The sequence below is a fragment of the Littorina saxatilis genome, linkage group LG9 (assembly GCF_037325665.1).
Source record: "Littorina saxatilis isolate snail1 linkage group LG9, US_GU_Lsax_2.0, whole genome shotgun sequence".
Classification (NCBI taxonomy): Eukaryota; Metazoa; Mollusca; class Gastropoda; order Littorinimorpha; family Littorinidae; genus Littorina; species Littorina saxatilis.
This window is the reverse complement of record NC_090253.1, coordinates 35,445,281-35,472,693: the sequence shown is the minus strand read 5'-3', so window position 1 is coordinate 35,472,693 and position 27,413 is coordinate 35,445,281. Positions and strand designations below refer to the sequence as shown.

Genomic DNA, 27,413 nt, shown 5'->3' with positions numbered 1-27,413 from the left:
GAATTAGTCTGACTTGCACACTAAGTTGTATTATGTTATTTTGAAGTACAAGGGGCTTTTACAGTGATTCGTGAAGGCCTCTTCACTGGTCCATATTAGGTGCCCAGGCTCCTAATATGAACCATTTGTGAATTTTTCTGTATTACATTTTTGCTCAGTGAATGTATATCAGAGCTAATTCACTCTAACGGTTAACCTAAGAGAGAAGGACTACCAAATACTAAATGAAACTTCTTTGCAAGAAAACAAGCTAAGTTATCAGCAAGAAACAAAAAGTGGTCCATATTTGGCAACCACCCCCCAATTAGAATGAATTCAGTCAAGGCAGTGTCTGTTCCACCAAGGCATGCACTGGTCATGAGTCGCTACACATTAATCATAATAATTTAAAGGGTGAGACAGAGAGAGAGAGAGAGAGAGAGAGAGAGAGAGAGAGAGAGAGAGAGAGAGAGAGAGAGAGAGAGAGAGAGAGAGAGAGAGAGTGAAGACGACAAAAACAGTGTTTTTAATCATTCTTCTGAGATTAGCATCGAATCAGGGTTCTTGTTCAGTGTTTTTAATTAAAAGAATAAAAACAAAACAAACACTACTGTCCGGACTAAAAGATGAAAAAGACGTGGAATGCATAAACAGCATGCACCAGCAGTCCGCGACGTAATCACTAGAAATCTAGCTTAAAATTATAGGACGAAACTATACCTATAAATTCGTACAAATATCAAAAGTATGCCGCACCGCACGCAGGTAACCACATATACTTACGTAAATTATACTGCTGTTACGATGATATCAAAAAAGTCAGTTCTGTGCATAATATACCTGCATTTCTCACAAGGGTCACACACACACACACACACACACACACACACACACACACACAAAAGGGTCACACACACACACACACACACACACACACACACACACACACACACACACACACACTCACACAAACACAAACACAAACACACACACATGGAATAAGCTGCATGAATACCGCTTAAAATCCTTAACTTACATAAGCACACAACTTCCCAAGCAAGTTATCCCCCAACTTACACCAAAAGTTCCTTAGTATGTCTCTGCACCTTAGCACACGGCCTCTCAGGTCAACACCTGTTTCACCATGTGTACCAGTGCTGCCTGTCTGGCGACCAGTGTTAGCTGTCTTTGTCATTACATGTATATTTGATATTGCAGCATTAGTAGTCTAGCTTTAGTACTTGCCACCGACTTACACAAATACTACATACATGATTTCGTCATTATTTCTATCCATACAAGAAACCTCTCTCAACGTATGCCACACCTACTGCTGTCTACTGAGCCAAAGTCAGTGTCTAAAAAGTGTGTAACACTTCTATCCTGTTGCACGTTGAGCATCACGCGCGGTGAGCCGCTTAATTAACGCCTATGTCCCTCCTTCTCCATAGGAGGAGCGAGCGCCAGACGGCCATGTGGGGGTCGCTGCTTGTCGCGGCCTGCCACGCTTCTCTTACGTTTGAAAGTTATGCTCTCATCCACCACAGTGTCCAGCTCGTCAGTGTCTATCAGGTCGTTTAGTAAGACATCCATGTCGCTTACTATCACCTCTTCCTCGCGACCTTCTACTTCAGTAGATGCAGGGTGTGTGGCGGCTTGCCGGGCGTCGTGCTGGCCGTTGGAGAACCTCTGTGGATTAGACCAAAGGAGTTGTTCCAGGGAGTCCAGCTGTTTGTCGCCCGGCGCTCTTTTTGTCGTGTCAGTGCCGTCTTTGTGAACAGTATCGCTCACAGCCTTATTACTGGTGCTAGCAGACGAAATACGAGTGTTATCACTGTCTACTGGTGTGTTTTGCCGAGAACCCGGTTTTGAGCTCGAGACAAATTTTGTGGCGTCACTGTGAGCTGTGCGGTGTTGAACACTAATTTGAGTCTTATGGCCGCCTTCTATCTCACGCTTCTTACGAAACATTGCGAGGTCAATTACATCCTCGTCATCGTCGTCAGCATTGTCATCGATGTCGTCGCTGTCGTCAGCATCATCTAGTTCGTCGTCTGCAGAAATTATGTCCTGTACTACGTCTGCCTGTCGCCTGCGTCGCGCATTGTCAAACCGAGGGTCTGTCAGATTTTGCCCTAAATCGCCCTTTCTCTTCTTTCGCAGGCCTCCCTGGTCTGCAAACTCATCTCCATCGCCACCACCGTCGTTACTCTCAATGGGGTCGTTTCCGTTACCATCGGCGTCTCTGTTATCTGCACCTCCATCTCCACCGTCCACATCGCCATTTTGGTCGTCACTTTGCCTGGGATATCTTCGGTGTGAAAAGGCACTCGTGTGTTGGCGTGCACCCACAACAGCTGTGCTGTCTTTCGCTCTGTGTTCTTCTGTCTGAGAGCTCCCAGATGCTCTTTTTTCCTTTAACTTCAAGGGATCACTGCCATTGTCCCTTCCATTGCTACTGTCGACAGCATCGTTATCATTACGATTATTGTTGTTGTCATCAGTGTCATTTACGCCTGAGTCACTACCAGCATCCTTAGCGCCACCGTCAGCATTATGGTCAGCCAGTGATCCTTGTTGGGCATCGCTCAAGGAAGTGTGGGTCAAGGGGTCATCTGAGTCCAAACTGTCGTCCAGTTTTGCTCCGGCCTTGACTGTGTCTTCTGACACATCCGTTCCTCTCTTCTTTCGCAACATGGCAAAGTCAGTGCTGTCGTCAAAGTCATCGATGCCCCCGTCGTCAGCAGGGTCGTCATCATCTGTATCATCTGCATCCCCTCCGCTGTCATCAGCATCACCCTCTTCGGCATCGTCCACGTCTCCGCTACTATCCCCATCGTCGTCATTGTCGTCAGCCTGTCGTCGCCCCCGGTCCGGTAGTGGGTCAGGAGGAGAGTGTTGGTTGCTAAGGTCTGCGTCAGTTAAGTCACCACCACTCTGCGGGTAGGAATCCCCATCACCAGCCTCTGCTTCTCCGTTACCACGGTCGGCACTTCCACCGCCGGTTGCATCGTCGTCATTGTCGTCGGCCTGTCGTCGCCCCCTGTCCGGTAGTGGGTCAGGAGGAGAGTGTTGGTTGCTGAGGTCTGCGTCAGTTAAGTCACCACCACTCTGCGGGTAGGAATCCCCATCACCAGCCTCTGCTTCTCCGTTACCATGGTCGGCACTTCCACCGCCGGTTGCATCGTCGTCATTGTCGTCGGCTTGTCGTCGTCTCCTGTACGGTAGTGGGTCAGGAGGAGATTGGTGGTTGCCGAGGTCTGCGTCACGACGCTGTCTGTGGTCTTGTGTTGCCCTTCTGACCGCTGGTGATGCACGTGCAAGACGTAGTGATGCTGTCTGTGGCCCTGTCTCACGTTGAAGGCTTGGCTGCTGTCTGCCTGCCTTACCTGTCTCACGGAATGCACCTCGTTGCGCCGCCACGGAGCGGTGTGAAGCGGGCAGCATAGAGACCACCGCGCTGTCTCTCTTCGCTCTGCGCTGGTCTGGGGACGAGGACAGGGATGCGGCAGGGACAGGGGAGACGTCGCCAGACACTGACGAACGCTTGCTGATCAGACGTCTGCGTCGTGCTATTCTTGGTGAGTCCCGGTGCTGCAGCTTCCCAGCAGCCGATCGTTGGGCTCTACTGGGACTAACGCCAGCCGTGTTGTCAACCGTCTGTCCAAACGATTCCTCGTCGCCTTGTAATGCCAAGCTTCTCGACTTGCGGTCAGCGGCGATTTTGCCCTGGGGGTTGTCAACGTCCTTCTTCAGGCCACTGACACCTGTAAAGACACACAAACACACACACGCGGGCGCGCGCATGTATACACACACATGTCACACACACACACACACACACACATCACACACACACACACACACACACACACACATAACACACACACACACAACACACACACATACACACACAACACACACACACAACACACACACACACACACATAACACACACACACATAACACACACAGGTGTTTAGTAAGACGTCCACGAGACTGATTTTGACACTGGAGAATGCAGCAACAATTAATACATGCACTTGCACAACTTAAACCCCAGAGGCGGGCTTTACGTGACCTTTTAGTCACCCTTTTAGGTTGTTATTCAAAGACTGCAAGAACTTAATTTAACATACAATGGTATCCGCGTAATTTGTTTACATTGATGCGGGTTTTGTCGGTTTATACAGGGGGGAGGGGGCAGCCATAGTAAAGTAATAACACGCAACCATTATTGCATCAACAGTACCACACCTGTTACACCCAGAGCATTTTGGTTTTCACTGACAAGGGCGAGCTCCGATTCGATGACGTGGGCAGCCTGCATCAGAAAATTCACTTGTCAAACAAATGCATAATACCATACCATACCATACCAACCATACCACCATACTTGGAACGAGCTGAGGAAATACGGGAATCAACAGAATGACAGTGTGGATAGGTCTTTGACAGAGTGGAATCATGATGCAGCAAATTAAAAGCACGGAGTGATGTAGTGAGACCATATCCAAAAAAAGCTCAGAGTATGAAATATTTGTTACCAGAACTATGAAAATGCTCTATTGTTTGCCTGCTTGTTTGCTACGCCACTGAATTACACTTGCTTTTGTGTTTTACTTTTAGTCTTTTACACACGCACGCACACGCGCAAACACACACACACACACACACACACACACACACCCGTACCCGCTCACCCCACCCACTCACCCCCCCCCCCACACACACACACACACAACGTACACGCACATGTTCACCCGCACCAACTCACCCCCCCCCCTTCACACACACATACACACACAGACATAAAGGTCGAAAAGTAACTTGGTCTCTTTAGTTCAAGACAAATACTCAGACTTTCCTACCTTGTTCCCAGCAATGGAGATAGAGAGTAGGATGGTGAGGGTGGCAAGAGGAACATCTAATGATGTGCACCTCCCTCCTCCTGCCTTCCCTGTCACCTTCATCGCATGGAGCCTGCTCCTCCGTCCGGTCCTTCTATTAAACAAATATGTATTGTAGAAGTTACTGAGCTGTATAGGTTAACTATGCACGTTCAAGTCCATAATGGAAGTTTCATAATGGAAGCAGACGAGACTGGCTCAGGCAGTCATGTTAGGGTTTTTTTAAACTACAAATTAGGAATTAGAGGTAGCATGCAGGGGTAGGCGAATGAACAAACAAATCAATAAGGTGTGAGGCAAACTATGGGAAAACACTACACAAAACGACTAAGAAAAAGATAGTGAAAAGTTGTCGCAACTTTACGTTCTCTGGAAAGATGAAATGTAGGCTGGGTAAGCGCAGGTCTTCCCCTGTACGTTGTTTTTGTCTTCAGAGCCCTAGCTGAGAATGTGATTCTTCTTCGATCTGTTGCCATTCAAAGCTGTGTTCCTAGCCTGAAAATCGTAGGTCTTTGACGTGACGCTACCTAAATAAGACGTCATGCGCTCTGATGATGCGACAAAAACACGTCATCATTTCGAAGACAAACACCAAAAGAATTTCAGGATCTTGTTAACCCCCATGAAACCATGTGTTCTTACTCATATCAAGTGCAATAATTAGTTCAACATTTCTTAGTCTTTCTTTGTTTTCCGCCGATCTGGAATTAAGATGATGAAATCTCTCTACTCCCTTACGTAGTTTGGGGGAGTGCGTCATAAAAATGACCCAACATTTTTTTCTAAAATCCTGCGTCACTTGAAACAACTGAATAGTTACGTCAAATGTGGAAATGAGGAGAGAATTCGATTGATGAAGTGCTTTCTTCTTGTTCTTGTGAAAAGTAAGCATGGCAAACTGGCGACGTGGGCGGTACAGAACCTGACTGGGAATTGTTAGAGGTTTGTTCTACCGTAATAACACTTCTACATTTTTTCGTTCTGTCTGTGTACCTCTATCTGGATCTGCCTCAGCCTATAATTTATAGCCTATGCCCCAGTCGCTCCTCTTTTTAATTTTCGCTGTCCATGTTTGTCAAGTTTTCTTACTCTTTGTTGACTTATTTTGTTCCTTTGTTTCACGCGGCTCTGCTGCGTGTAACATCTGCAAAACGTTTTCACGATGCACAAGGATGTATATTTTTGCGTGATAAATATATGTTTAGAGCATTCTGTGTGACTCACTGACTGTGGGGCGAATGGGAGAGGTGTGCTGTGGGCTTGCTCCGGGTTCTGAACGAAGGGTCTTCTTGTTTGTGCAAACATGTGAAATATTTCCAGTTTACATTAATCGTTTTTATATTTAGTCAAGTTTTGACTAAATATTTTAACATCGAGGGGGAATCGAAACGAGGGTCGTGGTGTATGTGCGTGCGTGTGTGTGTGTGTGTGTGTGTGTAGAGCGATTCAGACTAAACTACTGGACCGATCTTTATGAAATTTGACATGAGAGTTCCTGGGTATGAAATCCCCGAACGTTTTTTTCATTTTTTTGATAAATGTCTTTGATGACGTCATATCCGGCTTTTCGTGAAAGTTGAGGCGGCACTGTCACGCCCTCATTTTTCAACTAAATTGGTTCAAATTTTGGTCAAGTAATCTTCGACGAAGCCCGGGGTTCGGTATTGCATTTCAGCTTGGTGGCTTAAAAATTAATTAATGACTTTGGTCATTAAAAATCGGAAAATCATTAAAAAAAAAAAAAAAAAAAATTATAAAACGATCCAAATGTACGTTTATCTTATTCTCCATCATTTGCTGATTCCAAAAACATATAAATATGTTATATTCGGATTAAAAACAAGCTCTGAAAATTAAATATATAAAAATTATTATCAAAATTAAATTGTCCAAATCAATTTAAAAACACTTTCATCTTATTCCTTGTCGGTTCCTGATTCCAAAAACATATAGATATGATATGTTTGGATTAAAAACACGCTCAGAAAGTTAAAACAAAGAGAGGTACAGAAAAGCGTGCCATCCTTCTTAGCGCAACTACTACCCCGCTTTTCTTGTCAATTTCACTGCCTTTGCCATGAGCGGTGGCCTGACGATGCTACGAGTAAAATGGCATTGCGTTCAGTTTCATTCTGTGAGTTCGACAGCTACTTGACTAAATATTGTATTTTCGCCTTACGCGACTTGTTATTTGTTTATCTTTGCGTTCGCGTGATTTGAACGAGAAATTGACCCTCCGCTCGTTTGAAGCAGTCTCTAGACTTACTATGATAACAAACCGGTGGGGAACGCTTGTGTAATGAATTTAGTGAACTGGTCAGTCAGCGAAATAATCGCTAGGATTTTGAAAATGTAGTCACACAGTCCTTCCCGTGTAAAAGATTGGTGTCACCATCTCAGATCTGTCCAGGCTCCTTTACCTCCACTTGGACACATACCACAAATGAACTGCCCAGCTGCTTTCTCTGCAGGGTGGGATATTTTTTTTATGAATTAAGTTCGTAACTGACACTCCTGGTATTTAGTGAAAATCAGGCCTTTGATGTTTTGTAAGTGGAGGGGTGATCTTATCCCATGTAAAAGCCTGAACAGATCTGAGATGGTAAGCAGAATCATTTACACGGGAAGGACCGTACCTTTGAAGGAAGATCTTGACAAGACTTCTCCGCAGGGACGAGCACCAGCAACCAGGGGTGAGGGCACCAAAGGGGGGGTATCATCACGATCACGGGAAGGAAAATTTTAGCTTTCACGATCACAGTTACCTTGACTTTTGTTTTCACGATCACGAACACCAGTGGCAAATCACGGTCACGGTAAAAGTTGCATGTACAGAAAGCACGTGTCAAAGTAAACACAACCACACAGTAATTAAATTCGCTCCTCTGGATCTATTGTTTATTCAACACAAAGTGAGAACTGTTGCACTTTTTTATTATTATTTTTTTAATTCTCTTTCATACACACATAGAAATACATATCATGATTTGTAATCAGTAACAAGAATGTTGTTTTCATTGCTCTCTCTCTCTCTCTCTCTCTCTCTCTCTCTCTCTCTCTCTCTCTCTCTCTCTCTCTCTCCACTTATACACATTCAACTCACACACATGAATATATATGCACAATTTCACATTTCCAGAGCTAAATCTTGTAAACCCATTTTCTCAAAAACTATTGGGTGGATTGAAATTAAAGGGTTCTTTATTTTCAACTTTGCCATACAATTTGAGGTACACCATCGCCTGGTTTCATGGCCTTAAAAAAGAAACAGGAATGCTACAGGCCAAAAATGGTTTTACCTGAAAGAAGCGCCCAGTGCCAGTGGCGAAGCCACAAGCCTGAGCCTGCGAAGCAGGCAAGCCAACTAGGGGGGTCCGGGGGCATGCCCCCCCGAATTTTTTTTCAAAAAACGGTTAAAATCTGTGCAATCTGGTGCATTCTGGGCATCATTTTCAGGGCTGTAATAGTGTTGTGATCTTGTTAAAAATCCTATTTTAGCCTTCCCCCACCACCATTCAACACACCTCCAAACTGGTGAAAACAACACTACTGTGCGCTGGCTTCATTGAGACCGGCGCCCGGTTGCGTTGCGCGATATTCACACGGATCGTTTTTGCGGAAATTTTTCAACTTCACCGGAATAAATTTGACTTTACCGGATTTTGAAAACGGCTTTATCGGATTTCCGGCAATAACCGGAAAAGTAGCATGCCTGACAAAATCAGTCCCCAACGAACATGACTTTGATCGTCTTTGACATGAGGATCAAGTGACCCAAACTGGCACGTCTCCCCGCCATTGTTTCTGAATTTAACCCATTGTTGATATTAAAGTTTACAGGCGCTAACATAAATCCAAGCTTAATGCAAAGAAGCGACAATTAGAATCTATGCCAAGCGTGTCCACGTTGCTGGGATGAAAAACACATTTCTAGTTTCGGTTAAGGCTACACGCAGACTCGATCTCGAGCCAGTCGAGGTCACACTGAGCGAGTGATAGCCGGACGTGGCAATGTCGACAATGTCAATGATCTCACTCAAACTCAAAGACCTTGAACAAATTTCAAGATCTTTGCCTGCATTCAGAACAGTCATAGTGCAACATAGATCAACATAACTTGATATTTCGTCTTCGGAAAGACCGACCCGTAGCCTGACCTTTCCACCAAGGAAGGCATTCTCGCCGCCTGCTTTGGTCTGGCTTGAATCCACAAAATATAACAGAAGTTCGATGACAGTACCGCTGCACGCCATATTTGATCTTCGAATTCGAATTTGACTGAATGCACTCAAAACTTTTGCACGAAGCCCTTCCATTGGTAGAAGTTTGGCAGACTTTTGCAATTTGCCTTCTGATTGGATCTCTTTTTTGTGTGATTGGTTCTCTTAAAGGGAAGCAATCGCTGTCAAAATCATATTTCTGAATGTGTTCTTGCTTCCCTTCAATCGGTATTGGCTCCTTGACGAATAGAGGATCATAGAGTGATACAGCTGTGAAAAATGTACGTTGAAAATAAAATGCTTTGCAATAATGCCCATCACGATCACGAAAACAAATGACGATCACGATCACGAGACTTGATTTTTTTTGTCATCACGGATCACGGGCAAAGTCCCATCACGATCACAGAAATGGAAATTTCGGCAATCACGGTCACAGAAAGGTCAAAAAACGCCAATCACGATCACGATTTTAAACCCTTTGGGGCCCTCAGGGGTTATTCGCCCTCAACTCCTAGCGAGAACTATCGCATTGGTCAACTCCAAGCACATCCTTCACACAATCTCTTTTGATGTTTTGCGAAAACATGCACACTTTTCTTTTTAAAGATGAGGTATTTTTTCCAGAATGTAGATTCTAACGACAATGGATTCCACACAAGGGAGAGTAGGAAGTGGGTCAAGATCATCGACACACGTGTGGGCTGCAGTGGTCATTCTGATGTTTATCTCTACCGTCTCCTGTCAGGTATCTTAATGTCGTTATGATGCATACGGTAGAACACACACACACACACACACACACACACACACACACACGCGCGCGCGCGCGCGCGCGCGCAAATATATGGTTAAGTCCTATCTGTCTGATTTCTTCATCTGCCTCGATCAGACAGCAATTTGATGTGTATGTAATCTCTCGGTGTTACTGCCACGAGGTGATGATATATTGTGAAGGGGTGGGGGGTGGGAGTGTGGGGGCGGGGGCTTAGGACCACTGTAACGCCGCTCCTTCGGAGACCACAGACCATTATGTCAGTCATTGTCTTACTGTCACGATTAAATTTGACATTTTGAAATATACTCGAAATCACCTTATCACAGTAATCACGATCCGGGCTAAAGACTGTGTTCTAACAACTAAATATTATCTGCTACTGGAACCAAAAACTATGTGTTACAATTTTCTTATGTTTTCAAACTCAAGGTCTTGACGTAAACTACTCAAGATTATCGATAAACTTGGCCAAAAACTTATTGCAAGAAATTTCGCACGCTGAGAAAAGCATGAAAACGCCATACATTTTAGTTAAACTTTATATGCAGGTTAAGGTAAATATGTTAGTTCATATCATTTGTCTTATTGATGGTACTTTGTATAGGCATTCCCTCACAGCCAGACAATCAAGGTCACCCCTAAAATCGACCTGACAAAAACCATAGCCCCGTATTTTAAAATCTGCAAAACATCTGAATGTGCACAAACCAAACACTTCTGACTACCATTGGAAAGACCATTCAATTTTCTATTCAGAGCATTTTGTTGTATGCACCTGACTTCTCTAGTCTTTAATGTGACCATTGCCAAGACAAAAAACCAGGTGAGTGTGGTTACAGAGGAAAAGCATGAGTAACAAAAGTACATGCTGTGTTGCAGACTGTAGCTGTGGCCAAAGTTGAGGTTCCTGAAACTGACCTGGATCTTATCAGCGACAACAAGAACACCAAATTAGTTACAGGTGCGTTTCTTTGCCTGTCGTGAGCCTGCCTCTCCGTCAATTTGTCTCATCTGGGGCTGGACGATCTCCACACGCACATGAACTGATAGAGTAGACCCGACAAAACGGTCTAGCAATTGTAATGAAGTATCTTTCTTTTCAAGAAAAATAATCAATTAATTTCCATTTTTAGCTTGAAGAACATGCTGATGCTGGAGGGACTTTTCGGTGAGCCGCCAGCTCTGTACTCTTTGCATCTTTGTGTTTGCGAATCATGCTCTCAATCTCATTGCAGAAAATTATAATTTTGTATCGATTGGATGGCCGCTTGTGTGCAAAGTGTATGGCACGTTTCACTGGTTGGTCTTGCGTGCGATTGTAAGATGATCTTTATGTGGGTCCGAGAACTTGTGTGTGTGTGTGTGTACGTGTGTGTGTCTTTCGGTCGGTCGGTCGGTCGGTCGGTCGGTCGGTCTGTATGTCTGTCTGTGTCTGTATGTCTGTCTGTGTTTATCTGTTTCTCTGTCTATCTGTTTCTCTGTCTATCTGTTTCTCTGTCTCTCTGTTGCAGGAGCCAGTGGACTGGAGAAAGACGTTGACGACCCCCAGGGAGTGTACCCGAGCAAAATCCGCGTCACCCTCAAGTCGAGCAGCCTGGCATTAGAAGGCGACGAGGAATCGTCCGGACAGACAGTTGACAACGCGGCTGCCGTCAGTCCCAGTAGAGCCCAACGATCGGCTGCTTCCCACCCCACCCTGCAGCACCGAGACTCACCAAGAGCAGCACGACGCAGGCGTCTGATCAGCAAGCGGTCGTCAGTGTCTGGCGACGTCTCCCCTGTCCCTGCCGTATCCCTGTCCTCGTCTCCAGACCAGCGCAGAGCGAAGAGAGACATCGCGGTGGTCTCTATGCTGCCCGCTTCACACCGCTCCGTGGCGGCGCAACGAGGTGCATTCCGTGAGACAGGTAAGGCAGGCAGACAGCAGCCAAGCCTTCAACGTGAGTCAGGGCCACAGACAGCATCACTACGTCTTGCACGTGCATCACCAGCGGTCAGAAGGGCAACACAAGACCACAGACAGCGTCGTGACGCAGACCTCAGCAACCACCACTCTCCTCCTGACCCACTACCGGACAGAAGACGACGAGAAGCCGACGACAACGACGACGATGCAACCGGCGGTGGAAGTGCCGACAGTGGTAACGGAGACGCAGAGGCTGATGATGATTCAAGTGGTGATGACGCTCTTGCAGATGTAGATTCAGGGAAAGGAGATGTTATTGACCCTGAAGAAGACGTCCAAAAAGGCGGTAATGATGAAGAGGATGATGACGATGATGGTGGTATCGACCTAACAACGTTGCGGAAGAGAAGGCAGCCACAGTTGACGAACGAGGTAAACGAAGACAAAAGCCTTGACCCCGAAAACGTCACGAGGGACACTGCTGGACGATTCAGACGACAGTCCGACCTGGACACAGACGATGACTCCAACGATCCCGATGAAGATGCAGACAGCGACGATACAGACGACGATGGCAGCAATGACAGTGAAAACGATAGTGGCGACGACGATGATCTGGAAAGTGATGATCTTTCGGGGCTTAGGAAAAAAAGAGAACCAATGGTTCGCGTCGAACAGAACGTACGAGGCAAGGCTGACGATTATATTACTTTGCCTTCCACAAAACGAACCAAAAGACAAAACGCTATACTTGAGACTATTGAAAACGACTCTTCAGATGATGCCGATGATGATGATGCCGACGCTGGTGATGACGACAACGACGATGATGATACTGGAAATCAAATGGAAGATGGCCTAGAGCTGGGCATAAAGCGGCGAAAGCGAGAATATCAGTCGAAGCGAGTGCCCAGAGCTGAGCCAGATGACGGCGGTGATGATAATCCGGAAGATGATGACGACACTGGAGATACACTCAAAAACGCTCTAGCTGATATGCTTGATGAAATGGTGGACAACGAGGAAGGTGCTTCCGGCGAGCATCTCAGGAGAAAAAGGAGCGGGAAAGACCAGCAGCCTCAACGCCTTAAAAGGTCTGTGCGAGTTTTGGATCCACACACACGATTTGTTTCCAAAATGAGGCCTTCGCGATTTGACGGCCAGAAGAGATCTTCTCCAGTGATCCGCTTAAAGAGATCATCACCAGTGATTCGTCAAATCCTGCAGGAGATGGAGGAGGAGGAAGCGGAAGACGAGGAAGATGAGATCACTGGCGATGACCTGACGCGGCGCAGGAAGAGGGCAGCGTTAGGTGAGAGAGAAGAGCGCATCAAGCGGGACGACGCGGAGGTGGCCGAGCTGATCGGAAGGGCGGATCAGAGGGATGAGGATGACGCTGACGACCAGGAGGCTGAGGAAACCAAACTGAACGACATCGCGCTAGACATGGCTGCCGACAGCATATCACAGGACTCGGAGGAGTACGAGGATGACGATGAAGCAGAAGAAACCGATTTGCCACACGTCGTCAAGATTCGGAGCCACTCCAAGGACATGGTGCCTCCAGCAACACATTTAATACGAGGCATGACACCCTCTGCAGACTCTCCTGCTTCTGACAGCCAGAACCAAAAACGTTCTAATAGAAAACACGAAATAGGAACTGCTGATGCTGAGCCTCGCATTATTAACAAGAGGCACAGAAGACACCTGAAAACATTTCTTGCTGAAATCCCAGAAGACTCTAATGACTCTGATGGGTTTAATATTCCTCAAAGCCATCCCAGATCAAAAGTTAAACCTCGCATTGCAACTTCAAGCCGGAAGCCTATTACTAGCACCACACTTGTACCGCCCTCTTATCTGCAAACATTGACGAACAAGAACACAAAACCTGTGGAAAAGCCAACCACTACTGAAACTCCCTCCACCAAAACAGGAAGCGGACGTTCACAAGTGAAAAATGCCAGTAGATCAAAAAGAGGTAAAAGGAGTATCAGCATTCGTAAAAGAAAGAGAGAGGAGTCTGCAGGTTGGCACCCTATTTCAGATTACAAAGCAAAGTTACTGGCCTTGCCCGAAGGTTGGATAAGGAGCAAAAGACACGCAAGCCTGGGGTCTGCAGGAGGTTCAAACGATCAATCTGCCGCCAGGCCTAGATTGTCCAGTGGAAACATAGTCAACCCTAAGAACGTGAGGTGGAGAAGATCAGTTACGAGTGATGAAGCCAAGAATGCAGCCTCCTCTCGTCTGCTCAAACGTAGTGTAGTTCTGATCAAGCCCGCTGTAGACAAGGTCAAGGTCAATGCGGAAGACGTGGTCAGCCAGTACAAGGACGCTGACCGCACTCTAGAAGACATCCTGACTAATGCCCTTGGCCAAGTGCCTAACCCTGCGGAGACTCCTGTTCCTATTATCGTTGCGACTGTTCCCGATGACGACGACGATGACGATGATGATGATGAAGATGATAACGTCATGGAGAAAGATGCGGAAGATTTGAAGAAATTTGCAGGAATGCTTCGACGTCAAAAAGAGGAGTCGCAACCATCATTTGTGGCGCTGTCATCTGTCACGAGTCTCAAAGATGAGCACACGAAGGCAAAGAAAAAAATTAGACAGGAAAAAATCAAGGCTCAGATTTCGCTTCGTAAACAAAAACTGCAGGCAAAAATGGATATGGCTCTGGAAAAGCAAAAGGCCCAAGAACATCTGCAAATGGAGAAGGATATGGCTAAAGAAGAATTAAGGCAAGAAAAACAAAAAGCAAAACTTGCCCTTAAAGAAGAAGAGAGAAAGGCAAAAGCACGGATCAAAGCAATGCTGGATTATCCGGTCAGCAGAAGTGTGCGTGATACGTCCTCTGGGCTCAAGGCGCAACTGACAAATGTCCCAGAAATTGCGCAACAAAACAGAGAAGAAGAAAGCATGAACGAAAGTGTGACTTTAAACAGTTCTCACTCAGTCATTCCTCATCATATTCCCCCATTCGCTGCCAGCCCAACAGACAAGAAGAGGAAGGGAAATAACTTGATGGACCCAGAGACAAAAGCCCAGATAGTTGCAGAGACTGCGAGGGACGTAGAGACCGCTGTTCACAACATATTGAAACGTGTCGGTGACAACATTCGCAATACACGTGACATTGAAGGAGATGTAATCCAGGTTCTTTTCCAACCTGAAATTGAGAAACAATTGCAAAAAGAACATGCCACAGAATCAAATGCCCCTGATGCAAAAACCACAACTACGGTGAAGATCGAGGAGAATGACAGCATAGATGAAGAAGATTCTGACGATGATCAGGGTGATGACTCGGACGGCGATAAGAAAAGAGATGATGGTGATGACGGCGACGATGACAGCGAGGGAAGCGAGAGGAAACGGCGCAGCGTAGAGGGCAAGGACTACTACACGGACGATGCGTTCACCGAGGGGGATGAGGACACAGAGGAGGAAGATGAGCACGACAGGGAGCTGAAGGACAAGGAGGACGTGCAGCTGATTAGACGCAGCGCCCTGCCCCCTACAGGCAACGCCGCTCACCGCCTTGCCCCCGCCGCCACAGTACCACGAGGGGTACGCAGTCCCCAATCCCCCTCCCCACCCGAAACTGACGACGAGGACGAGGGCGAGGACAACGCCAAGGAGGTGATGACTGACGACATGGTCAAGAGCGTCATGGTCAGCAAAATGGAGTCCAACGGTCAGGAGGAGGACGACGAGCCAGAAGAGGCTCTGGTCTTTGAGGAGCAGGACGAGGATGGCCCTAATTCAGGTAGGGTAGGGTGTTCTTTTTGACTCACCTGAGTTGTCAGGAGGGTCTTTGTTATTACCACTGTATGTGTAAGGCTGCCCTTTGTCCCAAAAACTAAGAACAATTTAACGTTGAGCATTTCTTTGATGCTATGGAATCTAGATTAAGCTTTGAAAATGTACACACTTGTAGGGTTTAATTATTTCCAGACATGACGCAAAACTGGTTGATCTTCGTGAAATGTCAAGGTCACAGCTGTGTCGAATTCAGGTCAAAATGGGAATAAATGTCAAAGTCCTACAAATGTTTGAAGCTACAGCTTAGAAAGTGTACACACCTCTAGGGTTTGATGACCTAACATACATGCCTTAAAGTCTGATAAAACCTCGTCAAATGTCCAGGTTATGTCGGGGTTAGAACATAGAGCTGTTAAATTTCACATGCTTCTTAGATTTGATGACCTCAACACATGACCAACATGTCTTGACTCCTTGTAATGGGTGCCCGATGAATTGCCACCTTGACGCGGTCAGGGGGTTTGCGTCTCCTGGCAGGGCCACCCAAGGCGAACAGGTCCAAGGGTCGAGGTCTGACAAAGCGCAATCCACTGGTCCTGCAAATGCAAGACCAGGATAGGATTTTGGAACGTGTGCACTATGTATGAAATTGGAAAACTGGCCCAAGTTATATCAGAGATAGGGCGCTGCAATCTACGCATCCTTGGGGTTAGCGAGAGCAGATGGACAGGATCAGTAAGACCCAAAACTATCACAGGGGAGACATTGAGGAAGAGACGACAACTCACATCATCAAGGGGTAGCCATCATCCTGAATAAAGGGACAGAGAAGTGTCTGATGGAGTGGAAACCTGTCAACAGCAGACTCCTGAAGATAAGATTGAAGGGGAAGCACATCAACACCACCATCATCCAGTGTTTTGCCCCAACAAACGACATCGATGAAAAAGATGAGGATGCATTCTAGTTGCAAGCTGAGTTAGAAGACACGCCAATGCACGACTTGGGCGACATGAATGCCAAAGTTGAAAACGACAACTCATGAATGACAACGGAGAGAAACTGCTAGAGTTTTGCACCATCTATGACCTCGTCATTGGAGGGACCCTCTTTCTACACCTTGACATTCACAAACCGACGTTGTGTTCCCCCAAGGGAAGAGACAAGAACTAAGTCGACCACCTGATGATCAACAGCACCTGGAGATGATCACTCCAAGATGTTAAGAGTTTGGAGGGGAGCAGATGTCAGCAACAACCATCATCAGGTTACAGAACGCCAATTGTTTGATGTGGAGAAGCTATACATGATCCCAGTAAGAAGAGAGCTTTTGTTCTTCAGTTACAGAATAGGTTCCAGGCCCTGGAGAACGACACACAGCTAATTGAAATCAACACCAGAGAGCAAGTGAAAATAGCTTACCACCAGACCAACGAAGCCTGTCTTTGAACCAAGCAAAGAAGAAAAGGGACTGGATAACAGCAACCACCTGGCAAGCCATCGAAGACAGGAGAGTTTTGAACAAGAGTCATGGAGGCTAAGTCAGGGAACAGAGCAAACAGAACTATAGAGAAGCTGACCAAACAGTGAAACGGAAGGCAAGAGCAGATAAACGGGTGTCAGGAATTAAATACTCAAAATAGTTATAGACAGTCATAAGTTAATACTCTTTTTTTCATACGCGTTCGTCTTTCTCCCACACTTCATTCCAAACAATACGAGAAAAAAACATAGCTTAACTGTTTACATATAGTTCACTGAACGTAACATACAAATACACACACACCACACTCATAGCAATTCTGCAATCATCCTTATACATAACGACCCAGGGCACTAGATGAGTAAATTACCACCATAGTCGTAGACGTCTGTTGTGTTGCCCATAAGCGTAGAATCGAAGATATCCTCCGTTCATAGTCTGTTTCGTTTCTTGCGTCTGCTTCAGTAAAGCTCTCGCGAAAATAGGCGTCGCATCGAAGACAGCGTGATCCTCTGCTTCTTCTGTTTCGTGTCCTGCATCTGCAGCATGTTTCCGCATATTGAGCCAGAATTTTTTGTTTTGGCAAATCGACGTTGCAGTTCCGGAGCAAATGATCAAAATTTCGTTGCGAATTTGCGTTCAAACGTGTATTTCCCATAATATAACAATGCACAGCTCGAAAATATGGCCAAGAACAAATCTATGGTACTTCGAAGAAAGAAGAATTTAACAACATTCTTGTCCAATACGACTTGCAATTTACCGTGTGCGCTGTAAAATCTCCCTACCTTCAAAGCAGACAAAAAGCAGACATCTTCTTTTTCTTCCAAGGGAGAAATCGTTGGTCATAAAGTCTTGCAGGACCCAAACATACTTCTGCACGCTTTCTTTTCTTTTCATATTCAGTTGCTTCGCAAAAATGAAATGTCATTGGTTTTCTCAACTTGTCAAGTCAGTCAAAACGACCGCAGAACACAGAACTGGGAAATGACACTGATACACCAGTTAACAGTTTCGGCGTTAACATGGAACGAAGAAGGAAAGCGGAAGAGGAAGAAGTACAAACATACTCGCAAAAAACGATCTGCGCACGCGTTCAAATCAAAGGGGAAACAAGTCGCGTAAGGCGAAATTACTACATTTAGTCAAGCTGTGGAACTCACAGAATGAAACTGAACGTAGTCCGCTGCTAGTGCAAAAGGCAGTGAAAGTGACGAGCCTGTTTGGCGCGGAAGCGATTGCGCTGTGCTTTACTGTACCTCTCTTCGTTTTAACTTTCTGAGCGTGTTTTTAATCCAAACATATCATATCTATATGTTTTTGGAATCAGGAACCGACAAGGAATAAGATGAAATAGTTTTTAGAATGATTTCGGAAATTTATTTTTGATCATAATTTTTATATTTTTAATTTTCAGAGCTTGTTTTTAATCCAAATATAACATATGTATATGTTTTTGGAATCAGAACATGACGAAGAATAAGATGAAATTGTTTTTGGATCGTTTAATAAAAAAATAATTTTAATTAGAAGTTTCCGATTTTTAATGACCAAACTCACTCATTAGTTTTTAAGCCACCAAGCTGAAATGCAATACCAAACCCCGGCCTTCGTCGAAGATTGATTTGCCAAAATTTCAATCAATTTAATTGAAAAATGAGGGTGTGACAGTGCCACCTCAACTTTTACAAAAAGCCGGATATGATGTCATCAAAGGTATTTATCGAAAAAAAGAAAAAAACGTCCGGGGATATCATACCCAGGAACTTTCATGTCAAATTTCATAAAGATCGGCCCAGTAGTTTAGTCTGAATCGCTCTACACACACACACTCACACACACACACACACACACACACACACACACACACACACACACACACACACACACACACACACATACACCACGATCCTCGTCTCGATTCCCCCCTCTATGTTAAAACATTTAGTCAAAACTTGACTAAATGTAAAAAAGGAAAATCGCGTGTTTGTGTGCCCGATGTGATCCTTAGAACCGTTACACTCTTTCTTCGAACGCTCAAAAGCAACTTCAGGGCTGGAAGACTACAAAATTGCACTTTCTGCCGACTGAATCTACGCTTTCTCAAATCAACCAGAACAGGAAGAAGAAGAAAAAACTCTCGAAAAAACGATCTGCGGATGCGCATTTTCTCAAAAACAGAAAACCGGAAGAGGAAGAAGAAGGAAAAGTGCTCGTAGAAAAAGATGTGCACATGTGCGAATCTAAAATGGCCGCGGAACTGTTAATCGGTGTATTGAAATACGAAAGATCTTCGATGACGAAAGTATAAATGACGTCATGTGGTCACACCTATCTCGAGAACTAAGCGTCGCTCAGAACCAAACCAGCGCCCTTCCAGTAAAAGGGGATCAAGGGAAGGTGTACAAGATCACCAAGACAGTCTGTGGCAAGTGCCGAGGGTCCACTGATTCACCGATCACAGACTTCACACATCAGAAGTAGAACAGGAAGCTCGTTGGGCAGAACACTTCACCACTGAGGCCATCCTGAACTCAGGTCATTCTCTCCCTGACAGGATGCCTTGAGTTTCCTTGTCTGGCAAGGAAACCGATTTGTTTACATATTTAGAGCTTTTTGACTCACATGCGAAGCAAAAGTGAGTCTATGTACTCACCCGAGTCGTCCGTCCGTCCGTCCGTCCGTCCGTCCGGAAAACTTTAACGTTGGATATTTCTTGGACACTATTAAGTCTATCAACACCTGATGTGGCCTGATGGTGTATGGTTACAAGATCTCATAAAACATGTGCGGCAATTTGACCTCACTTTAAGTTCAAGGTCACAGGGGCCGTAATTGTTGTCTTAAAAACGACTATTTTTCACATTTTCGCATTTTTTTCTGAAGTTATCGAGAATGGCAACCTTAGCTATGTATGCTATACAGGGCAATGTAAGCCCTATCTTTGGACACCAGTTTGGTTGACCTTGCTTCAAGGTCAAGGTCGCAAGGGTCCTTTAAAGTTGGATTGTATACATATTTTGAAGTGACCTTGACCCTGAACTATGGAAGATAACTGTTTCAAACTTAAAAATTATGTGGGGCACATGTTATGCTTTCATCATGAGACACATTTGGTCACATATGATCAAGGTCAAGGTCACTTTGACCCTTATGAAATGTGACCAAAATAAGGTAGTGAACCACTAAAAGTGACCATATCTCATGGTAGAAAGAGCCAATAAGCACCATTGTACTTCCTATGTCTTGAATTAACAGCTTTGTGTTGCATGACCTTGGATGACCTTGACCTTGGGTCAAGGTCACATGTATTTTGGTAGGAAAAATGTGTAAAGCAGTTCTTAGTGTATGATGTCATTGCTAGGTTTAGTTATTTGTAAAGGTCAAGGTCAAGCATGTGAGTCGTATGGGCTTTGCCCTTCTTGTTGTAATGTATTATTGATATAAGCAGATTCGCGATCGTCGATAATGATTTTTCATGGTGTTGTGTAATTTTTAAATTACAAAGGAATTGATTTGTAAGACAGTTTCAAGGGAGCTATTTTTTTCGCGGCTGTATTTACTGTGCAAACAACTCTAAATATGGCAAAAGTGTCACGTGATAATCAACCGTTTGGTTTCGGCGTTCGCTGAAGCAGACGATTTTTTCTGTAGTGATGCAACCATATATTACGGTCTCCTTCCGGCAGCAGTCCCAACATTTCCACTTGTTTTGACCTTAGAACGATGTCTTTATCATAACTGTGAAGAACAGAACGGAGATCACTGTCGAAGTCGGCCAACTGCAATCATTTTCGTCTCGCGAACACTGATCTCAAATTTAGATCAGTGCTCGCGAAAAACATATGGGAGATAACTCTGTATTCCTAGTTTTGATAGATTCGCGTAGGACTGTCGCGTCTGGTCAGGGAGAGAATGAGCCGAACTCATTTTGACCTGAGTTCAGGATGCACTGAGGCTGACATACACGAAGCAGAGACTGACCTTGATGTCGACATTGATCCACCAGAGAGAGATGAAATCATTTCTGCAACTAGATTCATCAAAAATGGAAAAGCCCCTCAGCGCCGAGCTTGTCAAGGCAGACCCAGAACTTGCTGCCAAGTAACGTTCTACAACCACTCTTTGCAGCCATATGGAAACATAAGAAGATACCAGAGGATTGGACGAAGGGTGTCATTGCGATAAGGTTCCAAAGAAGGGCACCCTGAGCAACTGTAACAACTGGCGCAGAAACACCCTTTTGTCAATTCCAAGCAAAATCTTCGCAAGGATTATCCTACAGCGAATCTCAGATGCAGTGGATAAACAGCTCAGGAACGAACAGACCGGTTTTGGGAAGGGAAGAAGTTGTGCTTACCAAATAATGTGCCCTGCGCAACATCATCGAGCAGTGCACAGAGTGGCAGAGACAGCTGTACATCAACTTTGTCGACTTTGAAAAGCCCTTTGACAGAATTCACAGGAACAGCCTTTGGCGAATAATTTGCGCCCATCGGATTCCACCGTAAACTGTCCTTCTGATCAAGAGTTTTTACAACTTCACATGCCAAGTAGGAAACAGCGACCAGTATTTTGATATGAAGACAGGAGTGAGGCAAGGATGCGTGATGTCAGCTCTACTTTTCAACTTGGTCATCGACTGCATGGGTCATGCGGCTAAAAACAGAAGACCTACCGAGAGGCATTAGATGGACTCTCTTCTCTACGCTGGAAGACCTAGACTTCGCAGACGACCTGGCACTGCTCTCCCACACTCACCAGCACATGCAAGACAAGACAGCACCTTCGCTCGGGAAGTAGGCCTGAAGATCAGCCACAAGAAAACAGAGGTAATGACACTGAACATCCCAACCCCCTCTCCAATCCAAGAAGACGGAACAGACCTGCCCACAACTGAGGCCTTCGCGTACCTTGGCAGCATTGTACGACACGATGGAGGAGCAGGTTATGACATCTAGATCATAAGAATGCTTCATAACATATGGAGGTCCTGCGAATACAGCACTACCACCAAGCTGAGATTGTAGTAGTGCTGTGTCCTCTCCACACTACTCTACGTCTCAGAATGCTGGAGGATGACGGAAAGCGACTTGACAAAGTTGTCAACCTTTCACACAAAGAACCTCCGGAATATCCTGCGGATCTTCTGGCCCAACACCATCTCAAATCAATAGTTACTTGCCCAGTGCAATCAAGAAAGCATGGAGACCATCGTCATGAGAAGGCGGCGGAAATGGCGGCGAACATGAGTTGAAGAACTGAAGACCCTGAACTATACGTGGGGTACCATCTAGACTGAGACAGACAGGAGTGGAGGTCCTTCGTTGATGCCCTACATGCCAAGCATGCCAACCGGCATAACGGGCAGTTAGTAAGGAAGTAACACATTACCAAATTCTGATTGATCATAGTCAAATTTCAAGGTCACAGCGTGGTCATGTCAGTTTAGGTAAAAAAAAAATATAAAAAAATTTAAAAAAAAGAGAAGAAAACTATAATTTCTTCCACGCTGTTTAGCTGGAACTTTGAAACTTTACATACTCCCTCAAAACGTAACTTCAATTAGACTTTGGGAGGGCGTCAATCCACGATGAAGACCGAGAAGTTTCAAATGGAAGCATGTTAATGTTATACACCAGTTAACATTTTCGGCACTTACATGGTACAAAGAAGGAAAACTCACGTGATACCCAAAGCGATTCTGGTTGGACGAGAAATTTCGTCGAGCAACCGCTGCATCGTCTGCTCAACGTGATTTTTGTTTGTTTGTTTGTTTGCTTAACGCCCAGCCGACCACGAAGGGCCATATCAGGGCGGTGCTGCTTTGACATTTAACGTGCGCCACACACAAGACAGAAGTCGCAGCACAGGCTTCATGTCTCACCCAGTCACATTATTCTGACACCGGACCAACCAGTCCTAGCACTAACCCCATAATGCCAGACGCCAGGCGGAGCAGCCACTAGATTGCCAATTTTAAAGTCTTACGTATGACCCGGCCGGGGTTCGAACCCACGACCTCCCGATCACGGGGCGGACGCCTTACCACTAGGCGCTCAACGTGATGGAAGCAATTGAACGGGACGGTGTGTTTTCCTCTACGTTATAACAAAAACCTCACGTTACATCCAAATTAGCGATGACGTCAACATGCTGTGTTATTGGTTGCAGTAATGGGAGTAACCGACTTGAAAAATAGTGGTCGGAAGATTGCAAAATTCATTACGTGCCTCGACGGTCGTTAGTGTGTGGTTGCGAACCACCATTCAGGTGGGTATTTGTTATCGCCTGTGTGTCCTGTTTTGACAAACTTTTAGTACGACTGATGTGAGCCGAATTTATTGGGGAAAGTTCAATGAATGCAAAAAGGTATGTCAAATAGTAGTGTGTCATGTTTCCTTTGCGTTGGGTTGTGGTGAAATACACAGCGGTTACCTGGCCTGTTGGTCGCAATTGACTGTGTTCAAGCGTACGATAGTATTTCAAAAGAGTTTATTATTAAAGCCTTTCAAAAATTCGGGTTTGGGCCAGAATTTGTTCAATGAGTGACTGTGTTAATGAACGACACGGTTAGCTCAGTGCAGTATTGTGGATGGTTGTCTGATTTTTTTTATGTGAAAGCCGGGATTCGTCAAGGGTGCCCGTTTTCATGTTTGGCCTTTGTACTGGCCATTGAATTGTTGGCATCAAAAATAAGACAGTGTAGACGTATTAAAGGAATCTCGTTATGGAACAATGTTGATATTGCAACTGTTATTAAAATTGCTCTGTATGCAGACGATATCACCCTTTTTTGACTCACATGCGAAGCAAAAGTGAGTCTATGTACTCACCCGAGTCGTCCGTCCGTCCGTCCGTCCGGACGTCCGGAAAACTTTAACGTTGGATATTTCTTGGACACTATTCAGTCTATCAGTACCAAATTTGGCAAGATGGTGTATGATGACAAGGCCCCAAAAAACATACATAGCATCTTGACCTTGCTTCAAGGTCAAGGTCGCAGGGGCCATAAATGTTGCCTAAAAAACAGCTATTTTTCACATTTTTCCCATTTTCTCTGAAGTTTTTGAGATTCAATACCTCACCTATATATGATATATAGGGCAAAGTAAGCCCCATCTTTTGATACCAGTTTGGTTTACCTTGCTTCAAGGTCAAGGTCACAGGAGCTCTTCAAAGTTGGATTGTATACATATTTTGAAGTGACCTTGACCCTGAACTATGGAAGATAACTGTTTCAAACTTAAAAATTATGTGGGGCACATGTTATGCTTTCATCATGAGACACATTTGGTCACATATGATCAAGGTCAAGGTCACTTTGACCCTTATGAAATGTGACCAAAATAAGGTAGTGAACCACTAAAAGTGACCATATCTCATGGTAGAAAGAGCCAATAAGCACCATTGTACTTCCTATGTCTTGAATTAACAGCTTTGTGTTGCATGACCTTGGATGACCTTGACCTTGGGTCAAGGTCACATGTATTTTGGTAGGAAAAATGTGTAAAGCATGTGAGTCGTATGGGCTTTGCCCTTCTTGTTTAAAGGATGAGATTGATATGTATTATGCACTTGAAATAATGAATGACTTTTCTAGCTTTTCAGGCTTAAGGATACATAAGAGAAAGTCTGAGGCGATGTGGTTGGGTAGTAGAAAACATTGTGATGAAACATTTTATAATTTTGTTTGGAAGAAAAAGTTGAAGATTTTGGGTGTATATTTTTGTAGTGATAAGAGTGCTTCTTTGGTAGAAGATAACTGGACTGGAAGAATAAGGAATATTAAGCGATTGATTTGTGCATGGGAGAAGCGAAATTTGAGCATTGTAGGGAAAATATGTATTGTGAAAACGTTTTTAATTTCACAATTTGTGTATATTATGCAAGCGTTTGTATTACCTGACTGTGTTTTGAATGAAGTCAATACCTTATTGTTTAGATTTTTGTGGCGAAAAAGAGATTGTAATCGGAAGGCCTTTGAAAAGGTGAAAAGAAGCGTTTTATGTTTTGAAATTGAAAAAGGTGGTTTAAAAATGATCGATATTAGGCAAATGCAAATTTCTTTTTTATTACAATGGGTTTCACAACTGACTACATCAAATGAAAATGATAATTGGAGTTTCACTCCAAAGATGATGTATTTGCGTTTTGGAAAGCATTTTGAATGTTTCTTATCGAATGTAAACAGTGCAAGATTTAAAGGGTTAGACCTAGTGAAATCACACTTTTGGAAAGCAGTATTAAAATATTGGCTGGATAATAACCACTATGATCGTGGGACAGTCGGGCCGACTTTACTATGGAATAATGCATGCATAACGTATAGTGGCAAAGTTTTATTTTTTGAAAGTTGGATACAACGAGGTGTATTGGTATTAACTGACATTGTACGTTCGGGAGACATATTATCATATCAAGACATATGTGATTTGATTGGATATTCGCCAAACCGAATTCTTGAATATAATGTTGTAAAAGCTGCTGTGTCATTATTTATGAGGAAAAATGTTGTAAATATGACTGATGATGTTTGTATTACCTTACCACTGTTTAACGGCAAAAATGTCTTAAGTGCCAGAGAATATAGGAAAGAGATTATTAATATGAAAACAGATGTACCATGTTCCGGAGGATTTTGGAAGAGAAAGTTTAATGTAGAAATTGATGAACGATCTTGGATAGTTGCCTATCAGTCAACACAAGAGACTAGATTAAGAGTTTTACACTGGAAAATGATGTAGATATGTGGCTGGTTATGTGTGAGTATGTAAATAATTGTGTGTGTGTGTGTGTGTGTGTGTGTGTGTGTGTGTGTGTGTGTGTGTGTGTGTGTGTGTGTGTGTGTGTGTGTGTGTGAGTTGTGTCTGTGTGTGCATGACAGTGTAATGTACGTATGTATGCATGCATGGTGATGTGTGTCTGCATATGTGTCTGGTTGGTTTTTATTGAGTCACTTGAGAAAAAGTGACTCTATGTAATCGGTCAGTGTTAGTCTGTCCGGCCGGCCGGCCGTCCGGCCGGCCGGCCGTCCGTAGACACCACCTTAACGTTGGACTTTTCTCGGAAACTATCAAAGCGATCGGGCTCATATTTTGTTTAGTCGTGACCTCCAATGACCTCTACACTTTAACGATGGTTTCGTTGACCTTTGACCTTTTTCAAGGTCACAGGTCAGCGTCAAAGGAAAAATTAGACATTTTATATCTTTGACAAAGTTCATCGGATGTGATTGAAACTTTGTAGGATTATTCTTTACATCAAAGTATTTACATCTGTAGCCTTTTACGAACGTTATCAGAAAAACAAGGGAGATAACTAGCCTTTTCTGTTCGGCAACACACAACTTAACGTTGGGCTTTTCTCGGAAACTATAAAAGTGACCGGGCTCAAATTTTATGTGAACGTGACTCATTGTGTTGTGAATAGCAATTTCTTCCTGTCCATCTGATGCCTCATATAATATTCAGAACTGCGAAAGTGACTCGATCGAGCGTTTGCTCTTCTTGTTTTATTTTTACCGTGCCGTGCCAAGATGAAATCCTTTTGCAAAATTGGTGAATAAATATCTTGTATCTTGTATCTTGTAAAATTATGCACAACATTTATCCGACCAACATTCTCCTGTGTAAAATGAAAGTAACGGAAACTAATAAATGTAATTACTGTTGTGATGTAACTGATTTCATTGAACACTTCTTTTTTGAATGCCCGGTTGTATACAAATTCTGGAAGTTTATTGAAGAATTTATTTTTCGTACTTTAGAAATTAAGATTGTTTTGAAAGTTAGTGATGTTTTATTTGGTATGCATTTTGTAATGGTGAAAAAGGCAACTATGTATAAATTGAACCACATTATCTTAATCGGAAAGATGTGCGTTAGTATATATAAAAAAACAAATTCGTTTTTACCGTTGGAAAGTATTTTTAATAGGCAGTTACAGATAAGAAGCATTTGTGTGAGTGTTCGAAGAACAACACGTTAAAAAAGTTAGCTTGTTGTACTCGATAAGTTGTATTTAATTCATTGTATGAGATATTGTTGTTATTTATTTGAATAAAAAAAAATAAAAAATAAAAAAATTAAATTTTTTTTAAAAAAAAGCCAGTTTTCTCAGAGAAATCACGTAGTTTGTGACTAAAACTCACATTATCTTGTTCTTGTAATCGCTCAAGTCATAGGCCTATTTATGTCCACGCTCACGCGTATCACGAAGTAACCGAGTTCAGAAAAGAATGTCAGTCAATAAAAACCGCACGTGTTGAGTTCATAAATTGTGTAGCTTTGATCGCGTGTTGTGTTCATGACTAAATTAAACGACCCGCCTTCGATCTGGTCTGGAAAGTCGTGGTTACCGC

The 27,413-nt window shown here is 44.1% G+C and overlaps 2 protein-coding genes across 3 annotated transcripts in view; one reads left to right on the top strand and one right to left on the bottom strand.

Annotated features, from left to right (window-relative positions):
* Window positions 1-540: 540 nt before the first annotated feature.
* Window positions 541-5,405, bottom strand: LOC138975915 (otolith matrix protein OMM-64-like). 2 transcript variants are annotated; one of them, XM_070348681.1, is made up of 4 exons: window positions 5,249-5,405; window positions 4,851-4,983; window positions 4,237-4,303; window positions 541-3,746 (listed from the first exon to the last, which is right to left on the bottom strand). In XM_070348681.1, exons 2-4 carry the CDS (start codon window positions 4,950-4,952, stop codon window positions 1,402-1,404), a joined length of 2,514 nt encoding a protein of 837 aa, XP_070204782.1. In that variant the 5' UTR covers window positions 4,953-4,983; window positions 5,249-5,405; the 3' UTR covers window positions 541-1,401. The 2 variants fall into 2 exon arrangements, with proteins under 2 accessions (XP_070204782.1, XP_070204781.1); XM_070348680.1 differs by having other exon boundaries at window positions 5,254-5,405.
* A 290-nt stretch (window positions 5,406-5,695) lies between these two features.
* The window catches only part of LOC138975914 (uncharacterized), a 38,477-nt gene continuing 16,759 nt past the window's right edge, over window positions 5,696-27,413 (top strand). The window contains exons 1-4 of the mRNA XM_070348679.1: window positions 5,696-5,831; window positions 9,737-9,857; window positions 10,767-10,848; window positions 11,399-15,571. Of these exons, the coding sequence (XP_070204780.1) occupies window positions 9,756-9,857; window positions 10,767-10,848; window positions 11,399-15,571 (4,357 nt within the window). The 5' untranslated portion in view covers window positions 5,696-5,831; window positions 9,737-9,755. The remainder of the gene's footprint in view (window positions 5,832-9,736; window positions 9,858-10,766; window positions 10,849-11,398; window positions 15,572-27,413) is intronic.

Bases quoted from the DNA above. Each gene is read 5' to 3' on its own strand.
- LOC138975915 (XM_070348681.1), bottom strand. From the start codon at position 4,952: ATGAAGGTGACAGGGAAGGCAGGAGGAGGGAGGTGCACATCATTAGAT. The intron at 4,304-4,850 runs GTAGGAAAGTCT...TTTCTGATGCAG, and splicing joins TCTCCATTGCTGGGAACAAG to GCTGCCCACGTCATCGAATC. The intron at 3,747-4,236 runs GTGTGGTACTGT...GTGTCTTTACAG, and splicing joins AAATGCTCTGGGTGTAACAG to GTGTCAGTGGCCTGAAGAAG.